Genomic DNA, 12,500 nt, shown 5'->3' on the forward strand with positions numbered 1-12,500 from the left:
TTAGTTAAATCTCCAAGTTTAAGACTTATAGCTTTCACAACAAGCCAGTCATTGGCCACACAAAAATAGATAAACAATCCCACACATTCCTTGTAAAATTTCGAATTTTCAAAGCACCATTGCTAAGAGATTATCTGGTGTACTGCATTCGAATTTCCAGAGATAGCTCATTACGCAATGCACTTTTAATATTCAGTACTTTATTCTTGGCCGACTGATTAGAAAATGATAGCCTTGCGCTAATGGGGCAAAAAATGTAAGCAAAGATTCCCCTAGATATTATTATTCTAAGTAACAGTTTTACGGTACATACAGACAGTATATTCTGTGTTGATGAAACTTTCTCTTCCAAACCCTTTTCAAATTTATTGGAAGCTTTTTCTTGTGGTGCCTCCTTCACTGGTTTGATGTTGGGGGTTGAAAAGTCAGCTGTTTTATTGTCCTGGGAAATGATGACTTGTTCGGTTGTATCATCAGAACTAGGGTCTATAATGTCCCCATCTTGAGACAAACTTGGTCCATAATTTGCAGTCTCACTAAGGAATGATGAAAAATCAGCATGAAAACTATCATATTCTGTGGTTTCATTTTTTGATTTCTCTCGTGCAGCTGCTATTAATGATGATGTAGCTGCAGTAAACGGAGTGGAGAAGTCTTCGTCGCTTGAAAGGAACGAGTTAATGAAATCAGAATGGTCATCAGGTTTTGACTCTGGCCATGGTGCAGTTGAGGATTTATTTGATACACCAGTTTCTAAATTTGGCGTTGTTATTGCTGGCACAACATCACCATCAGATGACTGTGTTGTCTGAGTGGTTGACTGCTTCTGACATGTTTGACTTGGAGATGCGGATGGAGGAACTCCAACTGCTGCCCACGTGATCAGTGATCCTGATTGGTTGCTACCATTGACAGCTGGAGTAGCAGACTGAAAGATTAGAATTTAAGACCAACATAAAAAGGACTCCTGAACTGCACTGTGCCCCACCCCCTGTCTAATGCGTGGCATAAGACAGAATAAAATATGTTATTTGGGCCTTATTCCGAGGAGTCAATGGGTTAAAAGGAAGTGGGGGGGGGGGGGGGGGATGTTGAGTGGATGTAGAGGTTGCTCAAGTTCCTTCACTGTTTAATGGTAAGAAAGTAGATAAATGTTTCACCTTTAACCCATTTACACCTCAAATGCCCTAGGACGCCCCCATTTATGAGTAAAATCATCTGGCATATTAGACAGAGTAAAATCTATTAAGTGTCACTCTCAGGGGTCAAAGGGTTGAAAGCTAAATTTATTCAAATGACAATCTGCACTCTCTCAAGTGCACGCTCATATAAAAAGGTTGTGACTTTGTTGTAACTAGTACTGGATCTTTGTGTTCTTGAGCGTATTGTAGTATTCATCTCTCATCAGTTTTGAGTCATTCAAAGTTGTTGTTTTCAAGGATTTCCCTACCCGCTCTTCTTTTCTTTAAATTATTCCACTGACTGAATCAGTGTTTATGGTGTTTATAGGTGCCTGGAATGGGGGCTCATGGCTGGGTTGTGGGGATTTGCCAGCCATGGGGATGGAATTCTATCTGGGGGGCTAGCTGGACACATTGGAAGGCACTGGATACCCCAGGCACGCACCTTCCATTTTAAGTGAGGCAGCGGTTAACCATCTTTTGTAAAGTGAAAATTAAATATTTCAATTGAAGTACCTTTAAGTCCCCCTATTTTGAACATCTTAATTTTATTGTTATACAATCTGTTTTCATCAAACAACATCATAGTTATAACCTTACCTCAAAACCTCCAAATTCAGCCCAATCATCATCATCACCATCGTTAACCTGAGAAAGGGGTTTAACTATTATCAAAGGCAAAGTCTACAATTACGTACATGTACCGTGATGTTCAAACAATCCCTGTGATAAAGATGTTTTTTTTTTTCACAAAACTCATTGCAAAAATGAAGGGGGTAGTTTCTAAAAAAACTTTGGTGCTGTGTCGGTGGGGAAGTAGTATACAAAAATTTGGTTTTATCAACGCAGTTGATAATGTAAATTGGCCACCGTACAGAGATTCTAAAAGCTGACGTTTCGAGCGTTAGCCCTCCGTCAGAGCGAATCGAGGAATTGTGGGTTATGTGTAGTTTTTATAGTAGAGTGGGAGCTACGCTATTGGTGGTAACATGGCAACGTGAAAAATAGGAATATATTAGTTAAATGAAAAGCGTTCGGTAGAATCTTTTCGCAACCTCCACTTATTTCATTCAAACGCAACAAAAACGTAAGCAACTTTTTAGTTAGAAGCGCAATCAAAACTAACTAGCAACCCGGCACATTCAAATGTGTGCACTCACGATACAAAACTTGTCTTTTCATTGTTAACACCAGCAAGATATCGGGACCTAAGCGACCTGTTAAGATCACCGATTGTTTCACATGTACCTCTGCAAATGTCATTTATTGCATAACCTGTACGTTATGCAATAAATTATACATTGGCGAGACAGGTAGACGACTAGGTGACCGATTCCGCGAAACACCTTCGCGATGTTGAGAAGCATGACAAAGATGCATCTAAGCCAGTCGCTCATCATTTTAATCTCCCTAACCATTCCAAACAACACATGGCTATCTGCGGCCTTTCTCTACATCTAGGTACGACGGAAAGCCACAAGAATCTAGAACAAAAATTCATCTTCCAAATCGGCACCCTTAATCCTCACGGTATTAACAAATGCATTTCATTAAACTAATATATTCCTATTTTTCATGTTGCCATGTTACCACCAATAGCGTAGCTCCCACTCTACTATAAAAACTTCACGTAACCCATAATTCCTCGATTCGTTCTGACGAAAGGCTAATGCTCGAAACGTCAGCTTTTAGAATCTCTGTATGGTGTCCAATTTACATTACAACTCTGTTGATAAAACCAAATCATTGCAAAAATATTGTGCACTTATACGTGGCTGATCATCAAAGCGACTGCATTTTCTTTAATTTCATCTAGTTCTTCACCAAGATTTAATAAAGAAAAAGGGAGATTAAGTTTTGAAATGATCATCGCAGTTATGAGTGCTACTAGAACAGTACTGGCAGTGAGGCAGTTTGGCCAAGTGGTTAGGACGCTTGCCTTGAGATCCAGAGATCCCGGGTTAACGACCCGTTCTAATCACTCGTTGAATTTGTTCCTGGTAGTCCCTGGTTCAACTTCCCGGCTGCACTTGTAAATAGCCAACTGGTTTGCCTCCGGCCAGTTGGGATTCTTAACAGTTGTTGTTGTGTTCTGTCGTTTCGTTGATTGTGTTTCATTGGCCATGAAAAGCACCTATGGGGAGCGGTCAATTAAGTATGTATTGTATTGTATTGTACTGTAGCAGTGCATGCTTGACATGCTTAACTTGGATTTGAATCCATGACCTCTGTCGTGTAGTGCTCTACCAATATGAGCTTTGTAGCCAACTGTGAGCTGATCACTTTTCGGTTTACTAGAAATCCATACAGCATGGATGTATAATCCTATGCTGTGGTTTCAGTAAGTACCGACAACAGGTGATCTGAAAAGCACCATCTACTTCACTCAGATGATTCGGCTACTTTTTTCCTTAAATTGAAGTAAATTAAAGACAGATTCTTTCAAACCTAAGATTAAAAGATTCATTTTGAGTTCAATTGACAACAGTCTGTTTGTCTATATACTACTCAGCTGCCAACTTCGCATTTTACATAACCCCTGCATATCTGAATACACAAAACGGCATGGATCTGTAATCTGTAATTCACACATGACTTTTCAAGATAGTGTGGCCCAGTGGTTAGGGCGCTTGTCTTGAGATCCGGAGATCCCTGGTTCAAGACCCACTCTGACAACTCTTTGAATTTGTTCCTGGTAGTCCCTGGCTTAACTTCCCAGCTGCACTGTAAATAGCCAACTGGTTTGCCTCCGGCCAGTTGGGATTCTTAACAGCTGTAGTTGTTGTGTTCTGTTTTTTTGTTGATTGTGTTTCATTGGCCCTGAAAAGCCCCTATGGGGAGCGGTCAATTAAGTATGTATTGTATGTATTGTATTATACTTGCCAAATTAATGCCCCAACAAAAGATTGTACACTTTACGGTAGCGTTTCTTTGGGATGATCCGAAAAAGGATCATTGCTCAAAGATCAATAGGCCATTTCCGAGTTCATGTTTGCCTCCTCTTCAAAACGAGTCTAAGTGCGAAGTTTTTCTTATGAAAATTAGTTTTCATTCATATGTTAAGTAAAACTAATTTTCATAAGAAAAACTTCGCACTTAGACTCGTTTTGAAGAGGAGGCAGACATGAACTCGGAAATGGCCTATTAATCGCGGTGCATCAAAGGAACCAATGAATCCACTCTGGGGAAGGATTCTTAGGTTCCTTTGATGCACCATGGTCCAACTGATCTTGTATCAATGATCCTTTTTCGGAATTTTCATCCGAAAGAAACGCACCCTGAGAAAGAGAAAAACCGCTCACCTCGCTATTTGCAGCTGCTGAGCCAAAATCTGCCCACCTATCACCTTCCATTCTTATTTCTTCTTTTTCCCATAAAATCAAAAAATAAAAGAATAATCCAGAACAGCAATAAAGAATAATCCAAAACAACAATATATTTTTTATCAACCAGGAAAAAAATTTATATTGATTTACTACCAGGCGTTCTACGAGTCTTCCCACGAGCCACTTCGCGATATGATCACATGATTGCAGGTTTGGCGCTGTTTTTCAATGTGTCCATTTGCTTTGTGATGTGCTTACGCTTCGACTTGAATTTTAATTTGTATTTTGAGCAACAAGTCGTTAAAATTTTATTGAAGAGATCACTTTGAAATTTTATAGTGTTTGATTCGACGCAGGCAAGGTTTTAACTCGAATTGGTGTTTGGAGAAGCAATGGCGCGAAAACGGAAATTGCAGTCAGATAGCGAAGCAGAAGATGATGCATTGGTAACTCAAGAACAAGATGACATTGAATCGTCCCGATCGAAGAAAAAGCGACTTTCTTCCGCTCAAGATGAAGACCACACGGAAGACAGCGAGGAAGACAGTCTCGATTGCTCCCAGAGGCCAGATTTCCCGGTATCATCGACGGTAAGTTGGCGTCGATTCGTAGTGCTTGCGAACTCTGTTATGCTGCATTTTGTATTTTAATCTTAGTGTAGTTTCTTGTACCGTCTGACATGGTTTGCTGATCTCATCCTGTGTTTATTAACGACACCAAAATGTAGCATTGTGGTGCATTATCGATTGGTTGCAAATGATTAAACGCCGGCCGGTATCGTGGCGAACACGATCACTGGGGGTTTATCCATTTCTCATCCTCACCGCCCCTAAAGCCCTGGCCAAACGAGAGCGAGGGTTGATGAGAGTTGAAACTCTCGCTCTCATCGACTCTCGAGAGCTCTCATCGACTCTCGAGAGCTCTCATCGAATTTGAACCTGCACAAATTTTTCATGAGAGTTGGCGAGAGTTTTGTCTCGTTTAATTTGCCGCCCACGAGAGAGTTTGCCCGTAAAGATGGGAATTGCTAGCCCCAAGGAAAAAAATAAAACAACAACAACAAAACAAGTTGTTATATTAATATGACATATACTGTCCTCGCCAGCTTGCCTTGAACAGTCTTAAGCTGGACAAGGTCTTCATCACTCTGGTAGTCTATACATGAACCGCAAGTAATAGTTTCATTATTTAATGTTCTATATAAGTCTTATATTATTAAAGTACAGGGTCCTATGTCAAAATGCCTGGCTGTGATCACGTGCATGCCAGCAAGCTCGGCTGTTACAATGGTTTTGCAATATGGGCGTGTTGATTTGAGCTATCGAAGCTAAAATTACTACTCAAACCAACGTGACAGGAACACAGTCTTCTTGCAATTCTTGCAATGTTCGACAAAATTTTCTCCTTTTTTAAACAGACTGTTCTTTTTTTAAAAGGTTATTGAAAAGGAGCCGTTTTGTTGGATTCACATTGCTTTAGCTTGCGGACAATCGTTATTATTAAACACATTGTGACAATGTCCAAGTATGGTCATAGGGCACTCAATATTCGTTGTGCGTACTCAACGTATATCCTATAATGTATATAATTTTGTGTGTCGCAAAGAAAAATGGTAGTTTTTCCAGCTTTTTTCCCCAATAAACATAGAAAATTGTGCTTTGTCGTCAATTTTTTGAATAATAAAACAATTATATATCCTGCTCAATCTTGCAGAATGTCGACTGATTTTAGTCAACTTGGGCTATGCCCTCATCGGCTAAGTATCAGGCGATATTCCGGGCAATTTCGCAGGATAATTGTTAAATATGCCCAGCACACCTGCTTCCTTTGGAAAGCAGCAAGCAAATCTGTGATTTTTCTTGTATCCATTTCCTGGTAATCCTTGTAAAGTTTCCCTTTCAATGGAATTTCATGCCGTCTGCAGCTCTTTGTCCTTGGATCTATATTTTTGCGGTGTTCAAGACTCGTGTGTTTTAATTTGTCATGGGTTTTATTAACAGTCATTGTTTCATTGTAGTCTGAGGCAGAAGTTGGAATAATTGAAAAGATAACGCTGGTGAACTTTATGTGTCACACCATGCTTGAAGTTCCATTGGGTGCAAATGTCAATTTCATTATAGGGCGAAATGGAAGTGAGTAACTTATTAATAAATGTTAACATAATAATAATACACCAGCTGTACATCCTCGCTTTGGTCAGCAAGCCAATTGTTGAAAGTCCCATTGTTTCATTTTAGACTTTCTGGTCATCGTTTTTCCCTTGTCTGTTTATTTATGTAACGATTCGATAGGGAAGAAAATCAGCGACGCAGACTTGATAAACACAACTATATTACAAGATGGTGGACTCTACAGAATGCCACTACCCAATCCAGGTTGTTCTAAAGCTGGGAAACGAAACCCGTAAATTTGGTCACCCTGATAAGCGCTTAGAAGTTAGTTGCCCATTAGGAAACTCCCTGCGCCATGTTGAGATAAAAATTAATCAAATGGCAGTGGGGCTTGAGTATCCCATAGTTCTTATTGTGCACATGTGGTTTTTGTTGAAGTCTGGGTTTTCAAAATACAGTCTTCGATCTCCATTGCCGCTACATGTTTGTGACATTGTCTGTTGAATTTTCCTATCTGAGAATTTTTTTTAAAAGCCAAACTGACAGATATTTAAAACAAGGGAAAATGAGCACTCAACTACAGCAAATAAATTATTGTTAACTTCACACTACTATTGGACATTGACAATAGAAAACTGACGAGTGTGACTGTCAGGTGCTGCTTGTGTAATTCATTTTCTATTTTTGGTTGGGTTGTCTGTTGTTTTTTCTTTGGGCAATCAGCCTTTTCATTTACAAAAACTAGTCGCCCAGTAAACTTTCTGGTTGACGTCTGGGATGACCAGACAAGCGCTAATTTCAAGCACTGTTTCCATTGTGACATTGGCATAATTTTACAGAAGGAACTTTTTAAAAATAGAATTATTGATAGTCCACTTAAGCACAACATGAGCTGAACTTTCAAGATTCTTCTTCCACTCATTGGCAAGCTTAGATCTTTGATCGTCAGTGCTATTTGTGATGGTTTTTTTGCTATTTTATAGGTGGTAAAAGTGCGATAATGACAGCATTAGTCGTGGGGTTAGGTGGAAAGGCTACCACAACAAGCAGAGGAAATTCTCTCAAGGGATTCATTAAGAACAAGTGCAGGTAAAGTGAAGAGTTTTCAAGTGTGATACTGTCACCCTATAGAAGTTCATTGTGCAGAAAGTCACCTTAGATCAGTCATATGTGGACTGATTGTTAAATACTGAGAAACCAACAGATGGTTAGACTTGGAACAAATTGAACCAGATTGAATCACCAACTACACAACATGACGGCCATACTCTGAATGTCCTCGTTTTAATGTACATGCCAGAAAGAAACTACCGACTCACAAATACATTACACTGATCAATGTTTTCGAGACGTCAGCTAGTGTGAAGTGAAGTGAAGCTATTAGTCTCTTTCCTTGGGGCTTTTCATGTCTAATTTACAATGCTTTGCGGGGGACTTTAACCAGACTGCTTATTACGCAGTTTGCAATTTATTTTAGGAAGTGAAAGATGGCCCCGTCTAGATAAGGTCACACCACAACACCGGGGACTACTACTTTTATACCCAGTCCGCAATTCACAGTCCACTGTTTGCACTGACCGCTCCCAACACAATCGCCAGCTCAGACTGCTGAACAAGGGCAAAAGGGGGTGAGCAGTCACAAATCTTGCTGATCTTTCATAGTTTCACTTCTGTGAAGGACAAAATCAGCAAAGCATGTTTTTGTGAATGGCACTAACAGTTCGTCTTTCTTGGCTTCAAGTTATGCCCAGGTGTCAATTAAGCTACGAAACAGAGGCCAAGATGCATATAAACCAAATGATTATGGAGACTGTATAACTGTGGAGCGTCGAATCAGTAATGATGGGAGTGGATCATACAAAATTAAAGCTAGAGATGGTGAGTACACTGCACAAAAAGGTCAATTTCCGCTTTCTCTGGTATGTTAAGTACATGTCGGTACTGGTCAAAGGTTTAAGTTGACAGTCTCGGCTCGCAACTCAATCCATGATCCTCATTGTTTTCAAGGATTAAGTTTCGGGACCCTCACAATCTTTTTTGAGGATCTCTATGCTGTAGAGGTCAAACATAAAAAATGTCAACAATCTTTACTTACCTTCTTTCTTTGGATATTAAATCACTCTTTCCATATTTGATAACCTAAGTGCACTAAGAAATAAGTACATGTAGCTTACAGAAAGTGAAATAAAAAATTAATATCATTTTGTTTACGTTGTGTTTGAATTAATTTTGTCATGCAAAGTGCCGCCATTAAATTCCATGCAAGTCCTGCTGTATGTACAGCACGATAGCAGGTGCATGATAACACACATGCTTTTCAATAAGGTTTCAGCACTGTTCTTGTTCAAGCATCGACAGTGTCTTTGTCTCAGTCAATGTTAATTATTTTTTTAAAGAGGAAGAAGAAATTCTACCACCACTTCCCAAACTGTCTCGAATCTTAGACACTTTGACTAAAACAGATGTATCAAAAGATATGTTTATTCAATTTGCAGAGTTCTGTCAGTTTTAATTCTATGAGCTATCAAGGCTGCTGCCTAACGGTCGCTTGGGGCGCCTTATTTGTGAGCACAGGCAACCAAATTTCTGAATGCCCGAGCCGAGCGGAGCGGAGTCCGCCTGAGCGGACGCCTAACTTATCACAAGGTTGTTCATCCCCACTTTCTTTTAAATTTGATCCCAGCTGAAGATTAAACAATAAAAAAAGCAAAGCGATCAGCTGTACAATAGAGCTGAAGTGGAGAAGCTCCCAGACATGTGAAAAACTAATCACACAAAAAGTTCTTTCTTTGCTCTACTGAAGAGTCTTGAAAATTGTCACAAAAATTTCTCGAAAGCCCTCGAACGTCTTGAAACTTGACTCAAACCTAGATCCTCAAACTTTTCAAAGATCAAGAATAAAGTTTTGCGGATCAAGCTTCGAGTGACTGTCAACTTACCTTTGACTGGTACTGTAGTTCCTTGAAACCCTCTCACTTTGATCCTTCATAAAGTCCTTCCTTTGCTGGCTTCATTGGTTATGAAATATGAATGTTATAAAGTAAACTTATTCATGATCTGCTTAGTGTACGATGTATTATTGATCATGATCATGATAGGACTGCTTCTACTACTGCTGTAATAATAATATTATTACTTAAATAATTTATGGACAACAAAGGGTGGAGTTTTGTAAATTTTCTTGTGGTTACTTTATCTGTTGGACCAGATTTGATATGTAATAAAGTGAAATAATAATGTCTATTTTCCAGGTAGAGTGGTGTCTCAAAAGAAGGATGAGTTAAACCACATTCTGGACCAGTTTAATATTCAGGTACGTTCTCTATGTAACCAATAATGTTACAATTGTACATCAACATTTGAGGATCAAATCTGGCAAAACTAGACACCCTTTCTTGGATGTTCGTATCTTTTTTTATGAAAAAGTATTCCAGACAACATTAATACTGTAACCTATGAGATAGAATGTATCTTGCTGTACTTTTTTTTTATTAATTTATGTATCTACTTGTTTGAGTGCCTGATCCCTTCAACTCCATGGCATGCAAATCCTGGTAATAAGACACAGTGTGTACGACAGACATGTACACTGTACTTGTCCAGTAACAGTAATCTGGTCCTGTGGGTTGCATTAAAACATATTTTCTTGTTTGTTTAATAGGTGGACAATCCAGTCTCTGTTTTAAATCAAGACACAAGTAGAAATTTTCTGAACTCCTCAGACCCTAAGGATAAATACAAGGTGACTTCCGAAATTCTCTATTCAGACTGTGCAGCAAGCATTACTAGCACTCCTGCATTGCTGATTTTAAATCTATCAATGGAAGACAACAAAAGTTTTGTTTAACCAACTGCCTCGCTTAAGTGGAGGGTGGGTGCCTGGGATACCAGGCTGGCAAACCAGCCCCTAGAAAGAATACTGCCCCCATGGCTGGCAAATCCCTGCAACCCAGCCATGAGCCCCTATTCCAGGCATCCGTCACACTGATGAAACAGTGGAAGGAAGAAAAATAAGGGATGGGAGGGGGGAAAAGATGCTACAAGAACTACTCCACAGACCACTGCACAAACGCTTGACGAATAATTTTGAGATCCTGGCAGTGTACAAAGCTGCAACACACCTTGTGAGCGTGCACTTGTGGGATTGACCGATATGCTTGTGGACCGCTTCACTGCTTAACTTGTGGACCGCTTGACTGGTAAGCTTGTGAACCACTTGACCGCTGAGCTTGTGAACTGCTTGACTGCTAAGCTTGTGGTGGTTAACTTAGTTAAATTACGTTTAACCAAATAATAATCCCACAGGAACATCGCGAAAAGAAGTTTGCCTAATTTGTATGAAAGTGATTGCTTTTTAACATGTGTGACTTTTCGAAAATGATTTCAATGACAATTTTGGAACACTGTCTATTTCAGCAAGTCCTTTCCAGCATGCTGTTTATACTTCTAAGATCAATCACTTATCGCAGGTTGACCAAGTTAAATTTGAGACCTTGGTTTTTGTTTGTGAACCACGCGGTTTCAACTCGTTGCTCCTGTGAGGATTGTGTACATTCTACAGTTGCAGTTCACGCATGCCAATGTGCATACGATTTCAGGCAGTAATGTAAGAATGAGTGGTCGTGATAGTCTAAGAACAGAGTAGTAGTATTCATTTTTACTTTGCTTCTTGACTGGTGGAAGAGTGAGCCCTAAGGAAAGCATAAACATAAGTACACTGTATACAAAAATTTGGTTTTATCAACGGAGTTGATAATGTAAATTGGCCACCGTATAGAGATTCTAAAAGCTGACGTTTCGAGCGTTAGCCCTTCGTCAGAGCGAATCGCTCTGACGAAGGGCTAACGCTCGAAACGTCAGCTTTTAGAATCTCTGTACGGTGGCCAATTTACATTATCAACTCCGTTGATAAAACCAAATTTTTGTATACTACTTCCCCACCGACGCAGCACCACAGTTTCTTTAGAAACTACCCCTTCATTCATAAGTACACTGTACCTTGTCCTGGTTGTTTATAATAACAATAATAATCTTGGTCAAATTGCTAAGTGTATTTTTTTAAGACTTTAATAAATTCTTCATTTTGCAGGAAATTCGGAGTATTTTCTTAGTTTGTCTTTAATTGACAAACCTTGCACTTATTTGAATTGTGTTTGCATCTCTTAAATTTTCTTTTCCTCTTTTAGTTTTTCCTTAAGGCCACACAGCTTGAACAAATGAGTTCAGATTATGAACTTATCATTGAGCAGCAAGATATAATAAAAAATACTCTGGACAGAAAACAAGAGGTACTTCTACAATCCATTTTGTGCTTTAACTCAATTGTTTTGCAACTAGAGGGTGAATTACTTATAATAAGTTCATCGGTTTTCTAAATGTATTGTCAATGTCCGATAGAAGAGTGTCACTAGTTAAGTAATAGAAGACGTTTTCCGTGTTTCCATAGCCTCATCTAAACACTCAGGGGAGTTGGGAGAATTCGAGACAGTTATGCAAACCCAAGATGCTGGATTTCAGGATTTTGGAAGATTTCTCCTGCACTTGTAAATCAGTTGACACTTTCCTCACTTTTTCACAATGCCCTACTCTGCAAATGAGCTGTTGCCCATAGATAATTCTTTTTTTTTTTGTGTACTCTGTGCTCTCAGATTCTTCCGGCAATGCAGCGTCAAGTACAAGTACTGGAAGAGAAGTACAAAGATATTGCGCAGTTGAAAACTATGAAGGAGCAGGTTGAAGAACTGAAGAAGGAGCGTGTCTGGGCAGAAGTTATTGTTGCTGAAAAGGTACTTTAACCATTGGACAGGTGGAGTTGATTCATCTGGTGTGCTGTGGAGACTTTTAGCAAAAATTACCGCTATTCCTGGGTTTCACTCGCCAGA

General features: G+C 39.4%; 2 protein-coding genes across 2 annotated transcripts in view; one reads left to right on the forward strand and one right to left on the reverse strand.

The window, feature by feature from the left end:
• The window catches only part of LOC137996769 (coiled-coil domain-containing protein 91-like), a 21,427-nt gene extending 16,771 nt beyond the window's left edge, over positions 1 to 4,656 (reverse strand). The window contains exons 1-3 of the mRNA XM_068842354.1: positions 4,484 to 4,656; positions 1,782 to 1,829; positions 314 to 928 (exon numbers count right to left, since the gene is read on the reverse strand). Coding sequence (XP_068698455.1) covers positions 314 to 928; positions 1,782 to 1,829; positions 4,484 to 4,534 — 714 coding nt within the window. The 5' untranslated portion in view covers positions 4,535 to 4,656. The remainder of the gene's footprint in view (positions 1 to 313; positions 929 to 1,781; positions 1,830 to 4,483) is intronic.
• A 59-nt stretch (positions 4,657 to 4,715) lies between these two features.
• LOC137996770 (structural maintenance of chromosomes protein 6-like) overlaps positions 4,716 to 12,500 on the forward strand; it is a 42,660-nt gene continuing 34,875 nt past the window's right edge. Inside the window, exons 1-8 of the mRNA XM_068842355.1 lie at positions 4,716 to 5,097; positions 6,525 to 6,639; positions 7,602 to 7,707; positions 8,360 to 8,496; positions 9,870 to 9,931; positions 10,280 to 10,360; positions 11,805 to 11,906; positions 12,267 to 12,404. Of these exons, the coding sequence (XP_068698456.1) occupies positions 4,900 to 5,097; positions 6,525 to 6,639; positions 7,602 to 7,707; positions 8,360 to 8,496; positions 9,870 to 9,931; positions 10,280 to 10,360; positions 11,805 to 11,906; positions 12,267 to 12,404 (939 nt within the window). The 5' untranslated portion in view covers positions 4,716 to 4,899. The remainder of the gene's footprint in view (positions 5,098 to 6,524; positions 6,640 to 7,601; positions 7,708 to 8,359; positions 8,497 to 9,869; positions 9,932 to 10,279; positions 10,361 to 11,804; positions 11,907 to 12,266; positions 12,405 to 12,500) is intronic.

This window comes from Montipora foliosa, chromosome 3 (assembly GCF_036669935.1).
Source record: "Montipora foliosa isolate CH-2021 chromosome 3, ASM3666993v2, whole genome shotgun sequence".
Lineage (NCBI taxonomy): Eukaryota > Metazoa > Cnidaria > Anthozoa > Scleractinia > Acroporidae > Montipora > Montipora foliosa.